This window comes from Propithecus coquereli, unplaced genomic scaffold, assembly GCF_000956105.1.
Source record: "Propithecus coquereli isolate 6110/MARCELLA unplaced genomic scaffold, Pcoq_1.0 Scaffold256, whole genome shotgun sequence".
In the NCBI taxonomy this organism is placed as follows: Eukaryota; Metazoa; Chordata; class Mammalia; order Primates; family Indriidae; genus Propithecus; species Propithecus coquereli.
The window spans coordinates 1,270,859-1,288,238 of NW_012148130.1; the positions used below are offsets into that span (position 1 = coordinate 1,270,859).

The following is a 17,380-nucleotide window of genomic DNA, read 5'->3' on the forward strand; positions in this document are numbered from 1 at the left end:
AGGCAGGAGGATCCCTTGAGCCCAGGAGTTTGAGGTTGCTGTGAGCTAGGCTGACGCCACGGCACTCTAGCCCAGGCAACAGAGTGAGGCTCTGTCTCAAAGAAAAAAAAAAAATTCCCAAAATGATTTGTGCTTCACCCAATGGGTAAAGGAGGCCAGGAACTGGGTGTTGAGGCATTCTCAGGAAAGAGTTCCAGAGAAGGAGGAGATACTCACCAGTGGCAGTAGAAGCAGCCTATGAGACTTAGAACACTGGGGAAGGAGTCATCGTTAAAATAAATTACCTTATGGAAGAGGACAGGAATTAAGAACTTTGGGTGTAATTAAAGGAAGTCTAGCATACATTCTCACTAGGATCACCACATCCCACCCTAGACCCAAGCCAGGGCCTCTAGGGAGGAAAAGTGCTATGAAGGAAATGTGCTTTTTTAAAAAACAAACAAACCTCCACAAATTATTCTAATACACAGCAAAGGCTGAAAGCTACTGGTTTAAGTTGGCTGAAGCAAGAGTGCCCTAAATAACCCAGTGGTGGCTGCAATAAAATTAATTAGACTACAGACCGAATGAAAAGCATGAACCGGTTCTCTCTGGCTTCAAATGATAAGGTTCCCTGATTTGTCCCATAACTAAGCTTCCCTGGAATGCCAAAAAAGGCCATTACTGCTACAGAGCTCTAAGCACTAACTGGCTCCAAAACAAACACCAGCTTTAAAAAGAAAGCAGCTTTCCTCTTCCTGGGTAGGTGTCTGGTGCTCTAGGGGCACTGGGGCACAATGAATAACCCTATACCACCCGATTTGAAATCAGAAACAAAAAAGGCTGCTAAGATATTGAAATAATTCACAGAAATAACTTCCAGAAACAGACCTGATATGATTATTCCTGACTGGACTGGATTTCGAATTCTTCTAGTTTTCTCTGTCATTTGGCTACAACTCTCCAACGAAAACTGCTTTCCTAAAAGCCCTTTAAGCAGAAGCTGAAAATTCGATGTAAATTTCAAGGGACAAGTCTCATGCCTGATGCATGGGCCACATACAGAGTTCACCAGAATGTCCAATGCCACAACCAGAGACAGTCAAACTGCACAACCGGACACGAAGTTGCTGACTTCATGCTGTGGACAGCTTTTCCCAAAACCAACAGAGCAAGACTCCCCAGCACAGTAAGACTCACCCCTCTTAATTCTTCCTTTTTTATGTCTATCTCTTCACTTGGCAGGATAATGCTATAGAGAAAATTTCACAATTGGTAGCTTCTATGGGTAACTTGCTCTCCCACTTTAACTTAACCCGGCCATGGGATGCTAGATTATCTACTAACTTTCCTACTGTTTAGGGAAGAATCTGTGCAGTTGATGACACTTCTTGTTGCACACTGATAAATACATCAGGTATTGTGTAGTAGACTACCTGCTTAAAATGGGTAGACTCCTCATCTGACTATTTGATTTTAGTTGGTTTGGCTCATGGAGACCCTAGCTAAGGAGCATATGCCAAACTCTTGGTATTATCCCCCTGACAGTTATAATAGTCTCGTAATGGTCTTTTTATGGCTCGAGCCATAAAAACTCAAAGAAACGCACGATAATGTGAGCACCCTAACCTATAAGAGGCATGCTGAGACTGGAAGCCCAAAACCATGGTAACTGAGAGTTGTGCTGATGCCCTAGGTTTCAGTTACGCTCACCCAGGTGAGAGCCTGACCAAACTAGGAGAATCATTAAACAAAAATTATAGGAGGCCATAGTTTTACACTAAGTTCCTGCAGTAGGCCCCAAAAGACTAGACTAGAAATCAAAATGGAGTCACTCATGCTAAAGTTCTACATCCTGAATTCTAAACTAAGTTGTTATCTGACCGTCTAAGAAATCAGGAGAGAGATAACAGCCAATTTCCCAAATAGGCCAGTTAAAGGGGCATGATAACAAAGTTCCCTCCATTTTAATCCTCACACACAGAAAAGTAGCTGAAAGTAACTTGATGCTAATTAACCAGTTATTTTTCCACTGTTCTGTTTTCCTGTCACTGCCTTACAAGAAAAGTAACTTTGAAAGGACTAATATACTCTCTGTTCTTTGCTTCTGCCTTCTTCAGCCTCTGTCACTAAAGCCAACTAACTGCTCAGCTCACTGGACACTTAATTCTATTTTATGGAATGAACTGTTGCTTGAGGGAGGGAGGGAGAGAGGGAGGGAAATGAATGAAGCAAGCAAGCAAGCAGACTGAGGTGGGTGTGAGCAGTATTTCCCCACAAAGACCCTGATGAATGGGTTCTAGAGTCAATAATGCTTCAAATAAATATCTGGCAACCTACTTGGTATTTTGCATATATGTATTTTTTTCTTCAGTAAATCTGACTAAATTTTTAAAAAACAAGGATTTTGCCTTTCTGTCTTACTATAAAAGTCTGATTTAAAAATGGTGGATGAATCTTACTCAAAAAATGCTTTACTGCCCAGGTGCAGTGGCTCACGCCTATAATCCCAGCACTTTGGGAGGCCGAGGCAGGAGAATCACATGAGGCCAGGAGTTCAAGACCAGCCTGGGCAATAGAAAGGCCCCGTCTCTATAAGATACGATAAAAAAAAAAAAAAAAAAAAAACCACACTCAGAAAATTGGAATATAAGGGAAGTGCCTCAACTTAATAAAGGCATCTATTAAAAAAAAGGCTCCAGCATGGTGGTGCATGCCTGTAGTCCCAGCTGCTCAGGAGGCTGAGGAGGGAGGATTGCTTGAGCCCAGGAATTGCAGCAGGCAGTGAGCTATGATGATGCCACTGCACTCTAGCCTAGGCATCAACTTCCTTTCTCCCCTCCCCTTCTCTCTCTCTCACACCCACCCCCAAGCCTGTCTTGTTTTTTTAAAAAAAAAATAGAGATGGGGTCTCTGTTACCAAGGCTGGAGTACAGTGGGGGGCATCATGGTTCACTGCAGCCTCAAACTCCTGGGCTCAGGGGATCCTCCTGCTTCAGCCTCCAGAGTAGTTGGGACTGTAGGTGTGTGCTACCATGCCTGGCTAATTTTTTAATTTTTTGTAGAGACGGGATCTCACTATGTTGCCCAGGCTAGTACTCCTGGCCTCAAGCGATCCTTTTGCCTTGGCTTTCCAAAGTGCTGGGATTACAGGTGTGAGCCACCACACACAACCAGCAGCACCAACTCAGAAGGATGGATTCTCCATTGTAGGATCTTATTCCTGCCTTGTTGAATATTTTAATTGGATGAAGACATCCATATCCAATTTAGCACCAAACTAGAAGTGACAGCTAATACAAAAGATTCGTTATTTAAAAATGCCCAGACTTGAATTATGGCAGAAAACCAATTAAATGAATTTTAGCAGGAATTAAACAAATTCAGGTAAGGGGGGAAAAAAAGCAATTCTGAGGATGGAATAAACTAGACCTCTGTTGAGGGCAACTCCTGTGGGTGGCCAAAGAGGCTGAGATTATTTACTCCAGAGACAAAAAAATCAAGAAGACCCAAAATAGCAACCTCTAAGGGCTGTCTATGTTTGGAGTGATAGACTTAACCTCTATAGCTCCATATGGCAAAATAAAGAACAGTGTCATAGAAGATTCTATGACAGATGCTACTCCAAAGTAAGGAAAATGCTCTACTAACAAAGCCACTGAACACTGGAACAAGATGCTGTGGGAAGGAGTGTGCCTCCACCCCTGAATGTGCTTAAGGCTGGCTGACTAACCAGCTATCATAAATACATTTTTAAAAAAATCAATTATTTCATTACATGTTACAAATTTCTCATTTTTAATCAAGTAGTTTCACTTTAAGAAAAAGATAGTACTGTTTATATTGGCTGTAGTACAATATGGTAACAATTGAGTTTCTGCCACCGAGAAGACTGAATCAGGGCCTCTGCAGCCTGCAGCTGCTGTGTGTCATCCTCCCACCGACACTTAATGGAAAGCATTGGAGCACTGCAATGAGCTCTGCAAGAGTCTTTCCTCTTCTTTTCACTTGGAAACTTGAAAACTCTTTAGAGATCCTTTAGATCTACAGTGCCCAACGGTACCAGTCAGGTCCATGGCCTGTTAGGAACCTGGCTGCACAGCTTCCTGAACTCAGCACCCCCCCAAACCTCCCACCCACCCCATGCCGCCGCAGAATAATTATCTTCCATGAAACTTAGGAACCGGGCTGTACCGCTGCCTGAGCTCAGCACCCCTCCCCCACCCTGGTCCGTGGAAAAATTGTCTTCCATGAAAATCAGTCCCTGGTGCCAAAAAGATTGCGGACCACTCCTTTAGATCCTTCAAGGCCTAGGTAAAATTCCACTGCACACCACGTGGGTTGACTCAAAGTCAACAGCACTTATCTGACTCATTAGAGACATCACAAATCTTGGTTCAGAAGAATAAGGATGTTTTTAAAATGAATTACTAAGAGGATGCCCCTACTTTTCATTTGGAATTGACACGTTCTTTGTAATACTATCTCTTCACCCTGTGTTTTAAAACGTTGGTTTTATTATTCCTCAGGCATGGCGAGGCCAACAGATCGTGAGATGACTGCCACTGAAATAATGACTTGTTACAGTTCCCAAGAGGAGAGGACCAGCCACACACCACACAAGGAAGCACCTGGGTGGGTCAGGGGCAGAAGGAGCCAGGGGAAAGCACTGGCAAAGCTTCTATCATGATTGTGGGAGAGGCAGGCAGGGTCAGGAGGCTTAGGACTGGCTTGCTTGAATAATTTCAATAGGCTCTAGGGTATAGGAGCTGGCTCTAGTTGTCTGATACCTGGCCCTGGGGTGATCAGGGCAGAAAAACACAGCCTCCTCGAATGTAAGAGCCAGACAGAGGAGGTGGTTTGGAGTAGGACACTGAATTGGCTGTTTTGCATCTGAAAGGCAATCTCACAAGGGAGTAGTGTGTTATTTCTAAGAATTAGCTCACCCTGAGAGGGACCAGCAAGGCCCCAGATGCCAGAGCACTAAGACTACAGAAAATAAGAAAACAGTTAATACCCCCTGCTTTATTTTTCTTCATAGCACTGACATGACATTATATATTTGTTTACTGCTGTTCCCCACCAGTATGTCAATTACACGAAAGCAGGAATTTCACTTGGCTCAATAGTGTATTCACAGTGCATTGAACAGTGCCTGACATACCGAGCAAGGGAAGCACACTCTAGTATCTAATGACCATAGATTCCTATGTTAACTAACAGACAACGGTGATCCTAGCACACTGCTTCCCAAACATTCTCTATCATCTGAACGATGACAAACACATTCTCATTTACAGGTCATTAACACTTGACTCAACGATAACTACACCTACCACAGCATGACAAGCCAAGTACCCATCACTTATGAGTTAGGGGACCTTGAGCAGTTTACTTAATCTCCTTGGCTCCCTTTTCCTTAAGAATAGAACTTACCTCATGAAGTAGTAGTGATTAAGTGAGTTAATACAGGTAAAACACTTAGGACAGTGCTCAGCATATTCTACATGCAAATATTAGCAGTTATTCTCAGAAGTCACCTACAATTAAGTCCTGCAAAAGACACCCAGCCAGAACCTACCATTCAATTTTTAAGCTTTAATTATTTCTTATGTGCGTTTTTTTGGGGGGAGGGGGTAAACAAACAGAACACATTCCCCACACCCCAAAAACAAAGCAAACGAAAAAACTATTTAGCAGCACACACAATAATGGCAAACACAGAGTCCTTACCATGAGCCATGCTTTATTCTAAGTTCTTCTATGTGTTTTTATTATTTATTTTATTTGGTTCCCACCTCCTACACCCCCAACACCCCACCCCAATGCAGGATATCGCTCTGTCACCCAGGCAGGAGTGCAGTGGCATGATCATAGCTCACTGCAGCCTCCAACTCCTAGGCTGAAGTGATCTTCCCACCTCAGCCTCCCTGAGTAGCTGGCACTACAGGGAAGTATTACCAGCCTCACACCAGCTGAGCTATTTAAAAAAAAAAAAAAAAAAAAAGTTCTGTAGAGACAGAGTCTTGCTATGTTACCCAGGGTGGTCTAGAACTCCTGGCCTCAAGTGATCTTCCTGATCAAGACAAAGTGCTTTAACATGTTAACTTGTTTAATTCTCCCTACAACCCTTATAAGGTACTATTATAATTTCCATTTTACAAATGGGGAAACTAAGACACAGAGAAGTTCAGTGATTCATCACACAGTTAGTCAGGGTTGAAGCTAGCATTTGAATCCATGCAGTCTAGCTTCATCATGCTCCTAACCATTACTCATACTTCCTTCTTTGTGTCTATCTACTCCAAAGACTGAAAAAGAACACTAGTAGCTTTAGTTGGGTTACACTTGGTATACTGGCATATCTTAATAAATTCCAGTATTTTTCAACAGGCAAACATTTTTTTTTAATGAGCTATGCTTGCTTCTTAATGACAGAGTCAGATTTAATAAAACATGGCCCAGCAAGATTACCCGATATATAAGCAAACTGAAACTAAAAATGACTTTATAAAACTAGTAAGCAGACTAACATTTTTGTTATTCCTCCTGTTTTCAAAACCATTACAGATACACATTACAGAGTTCTTTAAAAGCAGACCTAAAAGACGCTTATGAAGAGAATAGTATATCGGAAATAGTAGTTAGAGGTCAAAAAGCATACAGCTGGGTGCAGTGGCATGTCCCTGTAGTCCTAGCTAATGAGGAAGCTGAGGAGGGAGGACTAGCCGAGGAGTTTAAGTCTAGCCTGGGCAACAGTGAGACCCCCATCTCTTAAAACAAAAAAACAAAGAACTTAAAAAGTATAAAAACAACAGAGAAAAATAAATCCCTCACTAGAATCTAACATTTATTAACTCAGTGGCTGGAAAACTACAAAGGAAAAATGAAGACACCCATCTTTGAAAATAATACAATCTGCAAACATGCAGTAACCCAGATTTACCTACATACATTTACTAAAAGTACATGACGCAGTGGGCAAGCCTGAATATTGTTAAATTGACACTAGTTTAACATGTGTGTTCAAACACTGTGTGAATTAGCCAGTCTACCTTTTTTCATAGTGGCAGTAAAAACAGATTACATATTGTTGATGGCATAAGTTCCTTAAAGTGAATGTTAGCTTCTGTGGCTTCAGGGCTTGAAATCACTATCTGAGAAGTGTTCCGAGGCAAGTGTGATACAATTGTGAATGTTGCTGAGAAGAAAAAAGGCTGCAAGAACAACTATTCCAAATGGGGCTGCCAAAGTTGCCTGGACTCTCTACCTTGCTGTCATTTTTCCATGGAAAAAGAACTCGGTGAAAAAGAGTATGTAACAAATGTACACAGAATGCTTCTAATTTACAATATAAGAGAAGAATATGAACTTATACACACAATTTTAGACAATGCTCTATAAAATGAAAATATTATACTTACCAAGTTATTTAACTTGGATAGATCTGGCTTTAGGATAAGTCTTCGGTGGGTGGTTCATATTTAAACTATACCACAAACAAATCTTAAAGCTTTAACTATTAGAAATTATTATAAGCCAAAATTAATGCTGATGCAAATATGCAGAATCACACTATCAGGCTAACCGGACAATGTATCATGTACTAAATTGACGAACAGTGTAATATTAATAATATTAGGTTATTAAGTATGAAATGTCTGATTTCCTTAAGTGCTAAGTTTGACAGCTGGTATCTCTGACGTTCACTTTGACACTTTGTTTTATGTTTACTGTAAAGGCACATCCTCAGTCTTTCAAATGCATGTTTTGGCTTGGGATTATCTTCCAAAGTTTTTTTTTGGAGCAATTTTTGTGAAACCATGGATAAGTCAAAAATTCATGTTATTTTGAATATGAGTTCCATCGTGGAACCAGTGCAGTGCAGACAGCTTGAAATATTAACGAAGGCATTTAATGAAAGCACAGTGCATCAGTGGTTTGAGAAATTCTCTTCTGGTGATTTTCATCTTGAACATGAGTCACATGGGCGACCTGAGACCAAAGTGGATAATGATGAGCTAAAAGCTGTAGTGGAAGCGAATCCATCTCAACCTACGTGTGAATTAGCAGCAACATTTGACATTACTATTCCAATAATACTGGACCATCTGAAACAAACTGGCAAGGTAAAGAAGCTGGATAGATGGGTTCCACATGAATTAAATGAGCATCAGAAGACAAATCGTCTCGAAGCTTGCCTTTCTTTGATGTCATGACATAAAGGTGAACCATGTCTAACTGTACTGTTACGTGTGACAAAAATTGGATTCTTTTTGACAATCACAAGCATTCAGCACAATGGTTGGATAAAGACGAAGTGCCACAGCACAGTCCAAGATCGAATATTGATCAAAACAACAACAACAAAAAAAGCTAATGGTATCTGTTTGGTGGTCCAGCGCTGGTATTATCCACTGCAGCTTCATGAAACCTGGTCAATCGATTACAGTGGATGTCTACTGCAACCAACTGGACGAAATGATGAGGATGCTTGAGATTAAGCAGCTGAGATTGGTCACTGGAGACAAGCCAATCCTCTTGCAAGACAACATTTGACCACATGTCACACAAACAATGCTGCTCGAACTACAGCAGCTGGACTTGGGAACTCTCTGTTATCCACTGTATTCACCAGATCTTGGGCCAACTGACTACCACCTTCTTCCAGGCTTGGGACCATTTCTTGCAAGGAAAAATATTCAATTCTCAACAAGCTGTGGAAAAAGCCTTTCGCAATTGCACCGCCACTTGCTGCTCTCCAGGCTTTCTTCACTGCTGGCATAAACAAGCTACTGTTAAGATGGCAAAACTGTATCGACAGTTTAGGCACATACTTTGATTAATTGTTTGCTTCTTGTTTGAGATATGATAAACAACACTTTTGATTCAAAATCGGACATTTCATATTTAATGACCTAATAATAATGGAATAGCAGTAATTAAAAACTAGAAAAATAATGAAAAAAAAAGAAAGCAAGCAAGGAAGTAAGGGGAAATTGCAGCCAACTTGACATAATTCTAGGATAAAATTTTTTCTGGAAAATGGCTAAAATTCCAATTATATCCAGGTACATATGAATAGTGGAAGATTTGTAACATCATAGAATACTGAATTAGAGTCCTCAGTAAACTTCTTTATATGTTAATTTTAGTTCTGAATATCAAATTTTAGTAACTCCTAACTTATTTATTAGTACCAAGTTCTTAGATATATGAACAAATGAAAGTTTAAGGAAGTGGGCAAACTGACTATTCAGAACAAAGGACTGGCATTTTTAGATCTGTTCCAGGGCCACCTGGAGAAGCCTTAAGGCGCAATATGGGCTGCAGATCATGAAGAATCACTTGTTTGAACACATATTTAATGCAAGATAAAATCTATCTCCCTCCTCACCTTCCATACATGTAACAGGGACAAGGCTTCAACATTATCAGGATATAGATAACCATTAGGAATGTATTAGTAACGTATATAGAGAATTACGCTTATCAAAATATCTCACAACTGTACAGTGTGCTTTGCAGCTTACAAAGTTCTTCTATATGCATTATTATTTACATTCATTGTGAGAAGATGAAATTATCTCCACTCTAAAGACAAAAAACCCAAGGTCCAGAAAAGTTAAGTGTCTTGCTCAAGGTCAAGTTAGACATTTAGCTAAATGGCAGAGCCGGGACTTAAATTCAGGACTTCCTGTTCCTAGAGTTCATGGTCTCCGTACCCCCCAACTACTATAGGCCAAATCTAGAAATCAAATGAAGTATGTAAAAAGGCTTTGCAAAACTAACAAGAACTAGAAGGATTTTATTATGAAGATCATTAATCACTCACTGATGCACCAATGACATTACCTATGCCTGGGCCCTACCTAAGCAATTTAATCTCTACTGTGGTCCAGGCGTTAGGACTTTCAAAATCTACCCAGGGCAGAGACCTTCTGATCTCAGTTAAATGATACAAATAGCAACAGAGCTTTATAAACATGCTTTTTCACTCCTGTTTTACTTTTACATTTCTCTTTTATATTAATTAGTGATCACATTTTAATTAGACATGGCATGTCAAGAGTTTAAGAAGTCAAAGTGCTGACTTGAAAGTTTCGGTATTAGTCATAAGGATGGTGTGCAAATCTGAACGATACCAATAACATGAAAATATTTTTTGTGCTGCGTTATTTTTTTAAAACTCTATTCAATATTTAGAACTTTCAATTTAAAAATACAGCCTTGTACAACTGTATCAATGAAAAATACAAAAAAGTACAGCCTTTAGTTTGTGCTATTAAGTACATTTGAAAATCGCAATCTTCAACTGAAGATAACCCAACTATGTTTATAAAATACTACATTTAAATGGTATTCATTTGAGGAGTAGGAAGCTTTACAGCACTAACATAATAAAATAATAATTGAGGTATTTAAGGAATAAATTCAATGGCAATTAGCACTGAAAATCATTTAAAAAATAGTGGATACTGCACCAATCTTACCTTTTGTAGACTTGTTGGATTCAACTGAGTTTTGTCAATTATTTTTATTGCAACCTAGAAAAAATAATAAATATTTAGGAATTTTAAGAATTTAGTAATTACGGAATAACACATGGCATCGTTAAAAAGTGAGCAAACTTGAAAACCTAACACTTAGCAGTACAATAAGCAACTGTAACTTTATAAAACTGTACAACTGAAAATAGGAGCTTCATAAAAATAAGGGTTATAACATTTTATATTTAAGTTACTTATAGACAAGGGGGAAATTATCTCCTTCAAAGCACAAAAAGAAAAAAGAGATACAGAATATAATGAAAACACTTCTAGAACGATACGCTATTTAGCAAATCTGACACTTTAATTTTAGCTGACTCTGTGATCCTAGGGCAGGAACTATAGCTTTTACAGGTTTATATAGCCCAGAATACTCCCTAGAGTGTATTGTACAGTAAGAACTTAAGTGAATAAATAAATAGGCCAGTGTTGAATCTGAAAACTTTAATAACATTTAAAAAAAAAAATAGAAAAACCCGTTATGCAGTTACAGAAGGACCAATCTGTGGGCTAACCAACTGAAATAAGTACAGAGGCAACAGAAGGGCCACCTGGCAGCCTTTGCTCAGAAACAGGTGAGTACACCAGCATATAAAAATAAGCTGCTAGGATACAGGAAGAAAGAACTATAGCTTCCATTTATGTGCATTTTTTATCCTAAAGAAATAAGAATCGCTTTTACTCATGTTTACTAAGTAGACCTGCACCAACACCCTCACCTGGTCAGCTTGTCACTGGTTGGATGAAAATGACTTCTGTGGACTGTGGGTATCCAGAATGAGGGGAGGGTAGCAGTGATGAGGGAAGGGAACTTAAGTGGAGAGAGGCTTTGCCATGACTAGGGAATATAAATTAAATCAGCTTTGAACCTGAGGGCCATGTCAGCAAATGAGCCCACCCCGTAAGATCAGAGAGCACGCTTCCTGCCGCGCATCCTGCAGAACACACATCCAGTGAGACACAGCACTGAAGGAGCATCTGCAGCCAAAATGGGGAAAGGGCCTGGACATTCTCTGTCAATCATTCTCACACTTTTTGGTCCCCTTTACACTCTTAAAGATTACTGAGGACCCCAAATGTGGGTTATGTTAATGGATATTTATCATATTACAAACGAAAACAGAGAAATTATAAAAATGAGTATTTAGCAATTCATTTCAAAATAATAAACCTACTACATGTTAACATGAATAATTTATTTTTATGAAATTTTCATGGGTGCTTCTGCATTCAATCTGTTGTGATTATCACATATCATGTAGTCTCTGGAAAATTCTACTCTACATGTATAAAAGAGAGAATGAAAAAAGCAAATGTTTTAATAGTATCACAAAAATAGTTTTGACTTTGCAGGCCCCTTGAAAGGGTCTCAGAAAACCTCCAAGGGTCCCATACTCAAAGTATAGGCCATACTTTGAGAATGGCCACACTATGCATTAACATTGTTTTTAAAAAACTGCTTAACTTGGTCCGAAGCCTCTGTGTGCCCTAGTTATTTATTCGCTATGAATCTATAACCTCCAGAAGAGCTACAGAAAGGGAAACGTGGCAGTGAGGCATCCACCGATTCTGACCCTGGAGTGGAAGTACTATCACCCCCAGCCCCAGGGGGAGGCAAATCAGAATTGGGGAAGGAGCGAAGAGTAAATGAATGAGTGTTTCAGTGGAAAGTAAAGAAGCGGAAGACAATGATGGCTGATGAAATATGCAAACACTGACGACCCTGCGCAGATCTCAGTCAAGGAAAAGACACCTTATTCACTTTCATAGCCCTAGCCTACCACCTAGCACACGAGGAGTATTCAATAAAAGTTTGCTGAGTTGATCTGAGGCCTCAAACACCATAATCAGTAACCAAACACACATTAGAGATGGAGAGAGGACAGTGAAGAAATAGGGCTTCTGGTGTTTTAACAGAACAAAGTGGTTTTAAAAATTATATAAATCAAAGTCCAGCGAATTAATTTCCTTCGAACTTTACTTTCACTGGTAATTTTATGTGGTGTACTTGGATCTCCCAATTCCAAAGAAACATGTTAGATATTCTTTTCTGGCCTCCATGTTTTCCTCCCCCTCCTCCTGGCCAAATCTGTGAAACATGCTGCTGTTCCAGTTCTTCCCTCTGGTCTTTTGAGAACTGGTTTCTATTCTCATGACTGGACTCAATCACGTTTTTTTTGTGGTTCTGCTCAATATCCTCCTTCTATTCTAAAGATTGTCTTCTGATTCTGTTTATACATTTTCATCTCAGATACTACTATTCGAATAGCATCTGAAGCAAAAATAGGAGCTCAAATATGTTCCATCCAGCTTAATCAAACTGTAGAAAACAGTCATTTTATCAAAAGCAACAGTGTCCCCAGAGTGAAACATCATTTAAGGTGACATGTGTATGTGCAGTGTGAGGGGGAAGTTCCTAATTCTCTCCTCCTCCCAGCTCTCTGCTGGGAAGACGCAACCAAAACAACCCTGGCCCAGAGCTGCAGCCTGGGGAGTTCAGAGAGAGCTGAGACCCTGAGGGCGCCAAAAGAGGCAGGAACTGTGAATGTCACTGGTTGCTGTGCCTCAGAAAGGTGAAGCCTGGAGAAGACCCCCTCCCCACTCATTCCTATGGCTGTGGAGTTGGGTGAAGGGGACACAGCAAAGGCCAAGGGGGGTCACTAGGTGAGGAAAGAGGAATGCCAGTGCCATGTCCTGTGTAAAGTTCTGGGAAATTCCATTTATAGTCACCCTGATGCCAGAAGCAAAGAGGAAAATTACAAAATAGGGATAAGATCTGCTCATACTTAAGAAGGGCTTCCCCCAACAAGCCTCAACCAAAAGGGCCCAAAGAACCCACAGCACCCATCCATTGGAGAAATATCCTTGCCTGTCACTTTCTGTCAATTCGCTACTGGTCAAAAGATCCTAACACCCTCCTCCTGAAAGGTGTTAAAGCATCCACAACAACTAAAAGAGCAAGCAAAAAAAAGAAAAAAAAATCCCAAATCCTTTAAGGGGATAGAGTAGCCTGAAGGATGGGGTATTAGTCAGCTTTAGCTGCAATACATAACATAGCACCACAGACTGGGTGGCTTAAACAACAGAAATTTATTTCCTCACAGTTCTGGGGGCTAGAAGTTCAAGATCAGGGTTCTGGCGAGGGCTTTCTTCCTGGCTCGCAGAGTCATCTTCTCACTGTGTCCTCACACAGTGGAGACAGCAAGCTCTCTGGTGTCTCTTCATATAAGGGCACTCTAACCCTAGCAATCAGGGCTCACACTTATGACCTCATTTAACCTATACTCTATCACCAAGTAACAGTCACACTGGGGGTTAAGGCTTTAACTCACAAATATGGGGGTATACAATTCAATCCAAAGCAAAGGAGACTAAGCCAAACAACTACAACAGTTGGCTACAAAAGGAAACTTCAACATTTAAGAATGTTACAAGACGCAGATACAAAATAATGTACTGCATGATTCCATTAGTATAATGCTTTTTAAAAAAACAGACAAAACTAATCTAGCATATTAGAGGTCAGCACAGCGGCTCCCCTGGGGAGGAGGAACAGTGAAGTGACTGGAAGGGGGCAGAAGCAAGAGGCTTCTGGGTGTGGGCCAGAGCATTTTTTTTGCCCTGGGTCATGGTTATGCAAATGTGTTTACTTTGTGATAATTCATCAAGCTAAGTACTTTTTCAGTGTGTTATATTTCAATAAAAAGAGTTTTTGTGTGTTTGAAATGTCAATGACTTTAAGAAAACCATAATAAAAAGTCTACAGATAATGCCTAGAACTGAAAAATAAATAAGAACAGAAGCATGTTATAAAGATACGAAAGTAAAACCTAAATAATCAGTTTAAAAGACAAAGTGGCCATCTTGGCAGACTAGGAAATGGGGGCCATGGGGGTCTAGGTCTGCAGCTCCCAACCCCTGGGCCGCAGACCCTGGGTCCACGGCCTATTGGGGACCAGGCGCAAAGCTCTGCTGCGCCCCAGCCTCCAGCAGGAGGTGAGCAGCGGGTGAGGGAGCGAAGCTTAGTCTGTATTTACAGCCGCTCCCCATCACTCAAACCACCACCTGAGCTCTGCCTCTTCCCCTGCTACCCCTTCACGGAAATACTGTCTTCCATGAAACCTGGTTCCTGGTGCCAAAAAGGCTGGGGACTGCTGATCTAGGTGACTATTTTTTGTAACAAGCCTTGACTCTTTAAATTGTCTAATATACGACTTGAATAAAAATAACTAAATGAAAAGTTTTTTTGTAACCATAATGAGAACATTTGACTAAAGATGGCATTCAGATCACATGTATCTCCCTTCTCCCACCTGATAGGCCAACTGAAGAATAAACACAAAATGACAAAGAATGGCAAAGGGAATGGAGGAGGTGCCAACAGCAGACAAGTGACTCCAAAATTTCTGGGAGATAAAAAAATCTCATGATGTATAGTGGCACACACAGCAGGGCACAGAAGACAAGCCTAGTGGGCAAAGGGAAAACTTAACTGTTCAGAGAAAAATAACTGTGTTGTGTATGTGGAAGGTCCCAATGTAAAGGCCAACTCTCCGTCTCAGCCACCAGGAACCTAAGGCAGGCACTCGACCAGTGCCTTCCACAAATCCCACCCCATGTAGAGGGAGCTCACAGTTTGCTTCTTAGGGCTCCACTCTTGAAAACATAAACAGAGAAACAAAAATCATCAGACAAACGAGGAAAGCCTATGATTTTTCCTAACACCATTCTCTATGCATGTGTAAAGGGAAATACCAGAAATAATTAAGCCTCTTCTTTCCAAAAAAAAGGGATACAGTCAATTCCTGTTATTCATGGTAATACTCTACAAAGTCACCGTGATCACTGAATCAGTAAATACCGTCCCATTGCTCCTAGGGGAAAACACAGGGTTAGGTTCCTGCAAGTCTGTGGTCACAACATTTCCATCAACTGATCACTTCCTAAGTTAGCTTTACACATGTATCTGTTTAATGACACCTTCTGTTGCGATGTATTACTGGCCAACACCGAACTCACTGCCTACAGCACTGTAGCTCACACCCAAGTGAAGCCTATCGTAACAGATCATTTTCTCTGTAATGCACATCATAGCCTCGCACTTACGAAGACTAGATAGTGCTTCAGCACCATGCTTCTTGAGGGCCACCTGAGATAGCAAAATCATCAACAGAAAACACAAAAATGCAAAAAAAAAAAAAAAGTGGCATTAAATAGACCAAAGGACATTTGTTTACACTAAGAGGGCAAAGTGTTGCCTTGTTGAACTCCGCTGAGGATGTGCACACACATTCAAAAATGATGGCCAAAGCACTGTACTGATTTTGGGGTTACGAATAAATTTTATTGAGTAGGTGAAATTGCAAATACAGAATCCACAAAAAATGAGTATTAACTATCTGTTCTGGAAATGGATAGTGGTGATAGTTGCACAACAATGTAAATGTACTTAATGTCACTGAACAATACACTTAAAAATGGTTAAAATTATAAATTTTATGTTATGTATATTTTAACACAATAAAAAAGTATTCACAACTGTATAATTAAGTGATTTTTGATAAGTAGGAATTAGGCTTATAGGAGGTTTCTTTCTGCACATTAATTACACTTCCAAATTGTACTAAAAGCATGCTGTTCATCTTTTTGCTTTCTAACTGTATCTGTTAGCAGAACACTAAGCTGATTTGTTTGCTTGCTTCCACCAAATCAGCTACTATTAATTTTTTTTTTTTTTTTTTTTGAGACAGAGTCTCACTGTGTTGCCCAGGCTAGAGTGCCGTGGCATCATCCTAGTTCCCAGCAACCTCAAACTCCTGGGCTCAAGCGATCCTCCTGCCTCAGCCTCCCGAGTAGCTGGGACTACAGGCATGCGCCACCATGCCCAGCTAATTTTTTCTATATATTTTTAGTTGTCCAATTAATTTCTTTCTAATTTAGTAGAGACGGGGTCTCGCTATTGCTCAGGCTGGTTTCGAACTCCTGAGCTCAAACGATCCGCCCGCCTCGGCCTCCCAGAGAGCTAGGATTACAGGCGTGAGTCACTGCGCCCGGCCTACTATTAATTTTTAATTGAAGCAAATCATTCTAGGTATTAACTCCTGTCAGTCACTAGTTGTTTTGAATAAAAATTCAGGCAGGGCATGGTGGCTCACTCCTGTAATCCCAACACTCTGGGAGGCCGAGGCAAGAGGATCACTTGAGGTCAGGAGTTTGAGACCAGCATGAGCAAGAATAAGACCCAGTCTCTACAAAAAATGGGAAAAATTAGTCAGATGTAGTGGCGCCTGCCTGTAGTCCCAGGGACTCCGGAGGCTGAGGCAGGAGGATCACTTGAGCCCTGGAGTTGGAGGTTGCTATGAGCTAAGATGACACCACTGCACTTTGGGGGAAAAGGGGAGAGCTGGACTCTGTCTCCAAAAAAAAAAAAAAAAAAATTCAATTAATAACTGTCCCCCACCACCCTGAAGAAACTACTACTTCTTGCTGAGTTTTGGTATAGTATCAAAGAATAATATTGACAATCATCTGGAAAGGATATTAAAATACTTCTCACTTTTCTAGCTACGATTTCTTCATGTACCTTAACCAAAACAACACACCAAAATAGCCTGAATGCAGAGCAGAATATGGGACTCTAGCTAACTTCTATTAAGCCAGACATTAAAGAGATTTACAAAAAAATGTAAACAATGTTAGTCTTCTCAATAAATTGTTTCAGGAAATAGTTTTTCATAAAAGTGTTATTTATATTAACATGTAATAGGATTACTATTTTGAATGAATTAATGTATTATTAATATTATGGTGCTATAATATTAAAATGTAATATCAATATATTTTAAGTTTCT

At 40.2% G+C, this 17,380-nt stretch overlaps 1 protein-coding gene across 5 annotated transcripts in view; it reads right to left on the bottom strand.

Annotated features, from left to right (window-relative positions):
• MARK3 (MAP/microtubule affinity-regulating kinase 3) overlaps positions 1–17,380 on the bottom strand; it is an 88,175-nt gene that overhangs the window by 50,644 nt on the left and 20,151 nt on the right. For 3 of the 5 annotated variants that reach the window (XM_012647086.1, XM_012647085.1, XM_012647084.1), the window contains exon 3: positions 10,473–10,526. In XM_012647086.1, coding sequence (XP_012502540.1) covers positions 10,473–10,526 — 54 coding nt within the window. Of the gene's footprint in view, positions 1–10,472; positions 10,527–17,380 lie in introns of those variants that run through there. The other 2 variants (XM_012647088.1, XM_012647087.1) reach the window with 2 other exon arrangements.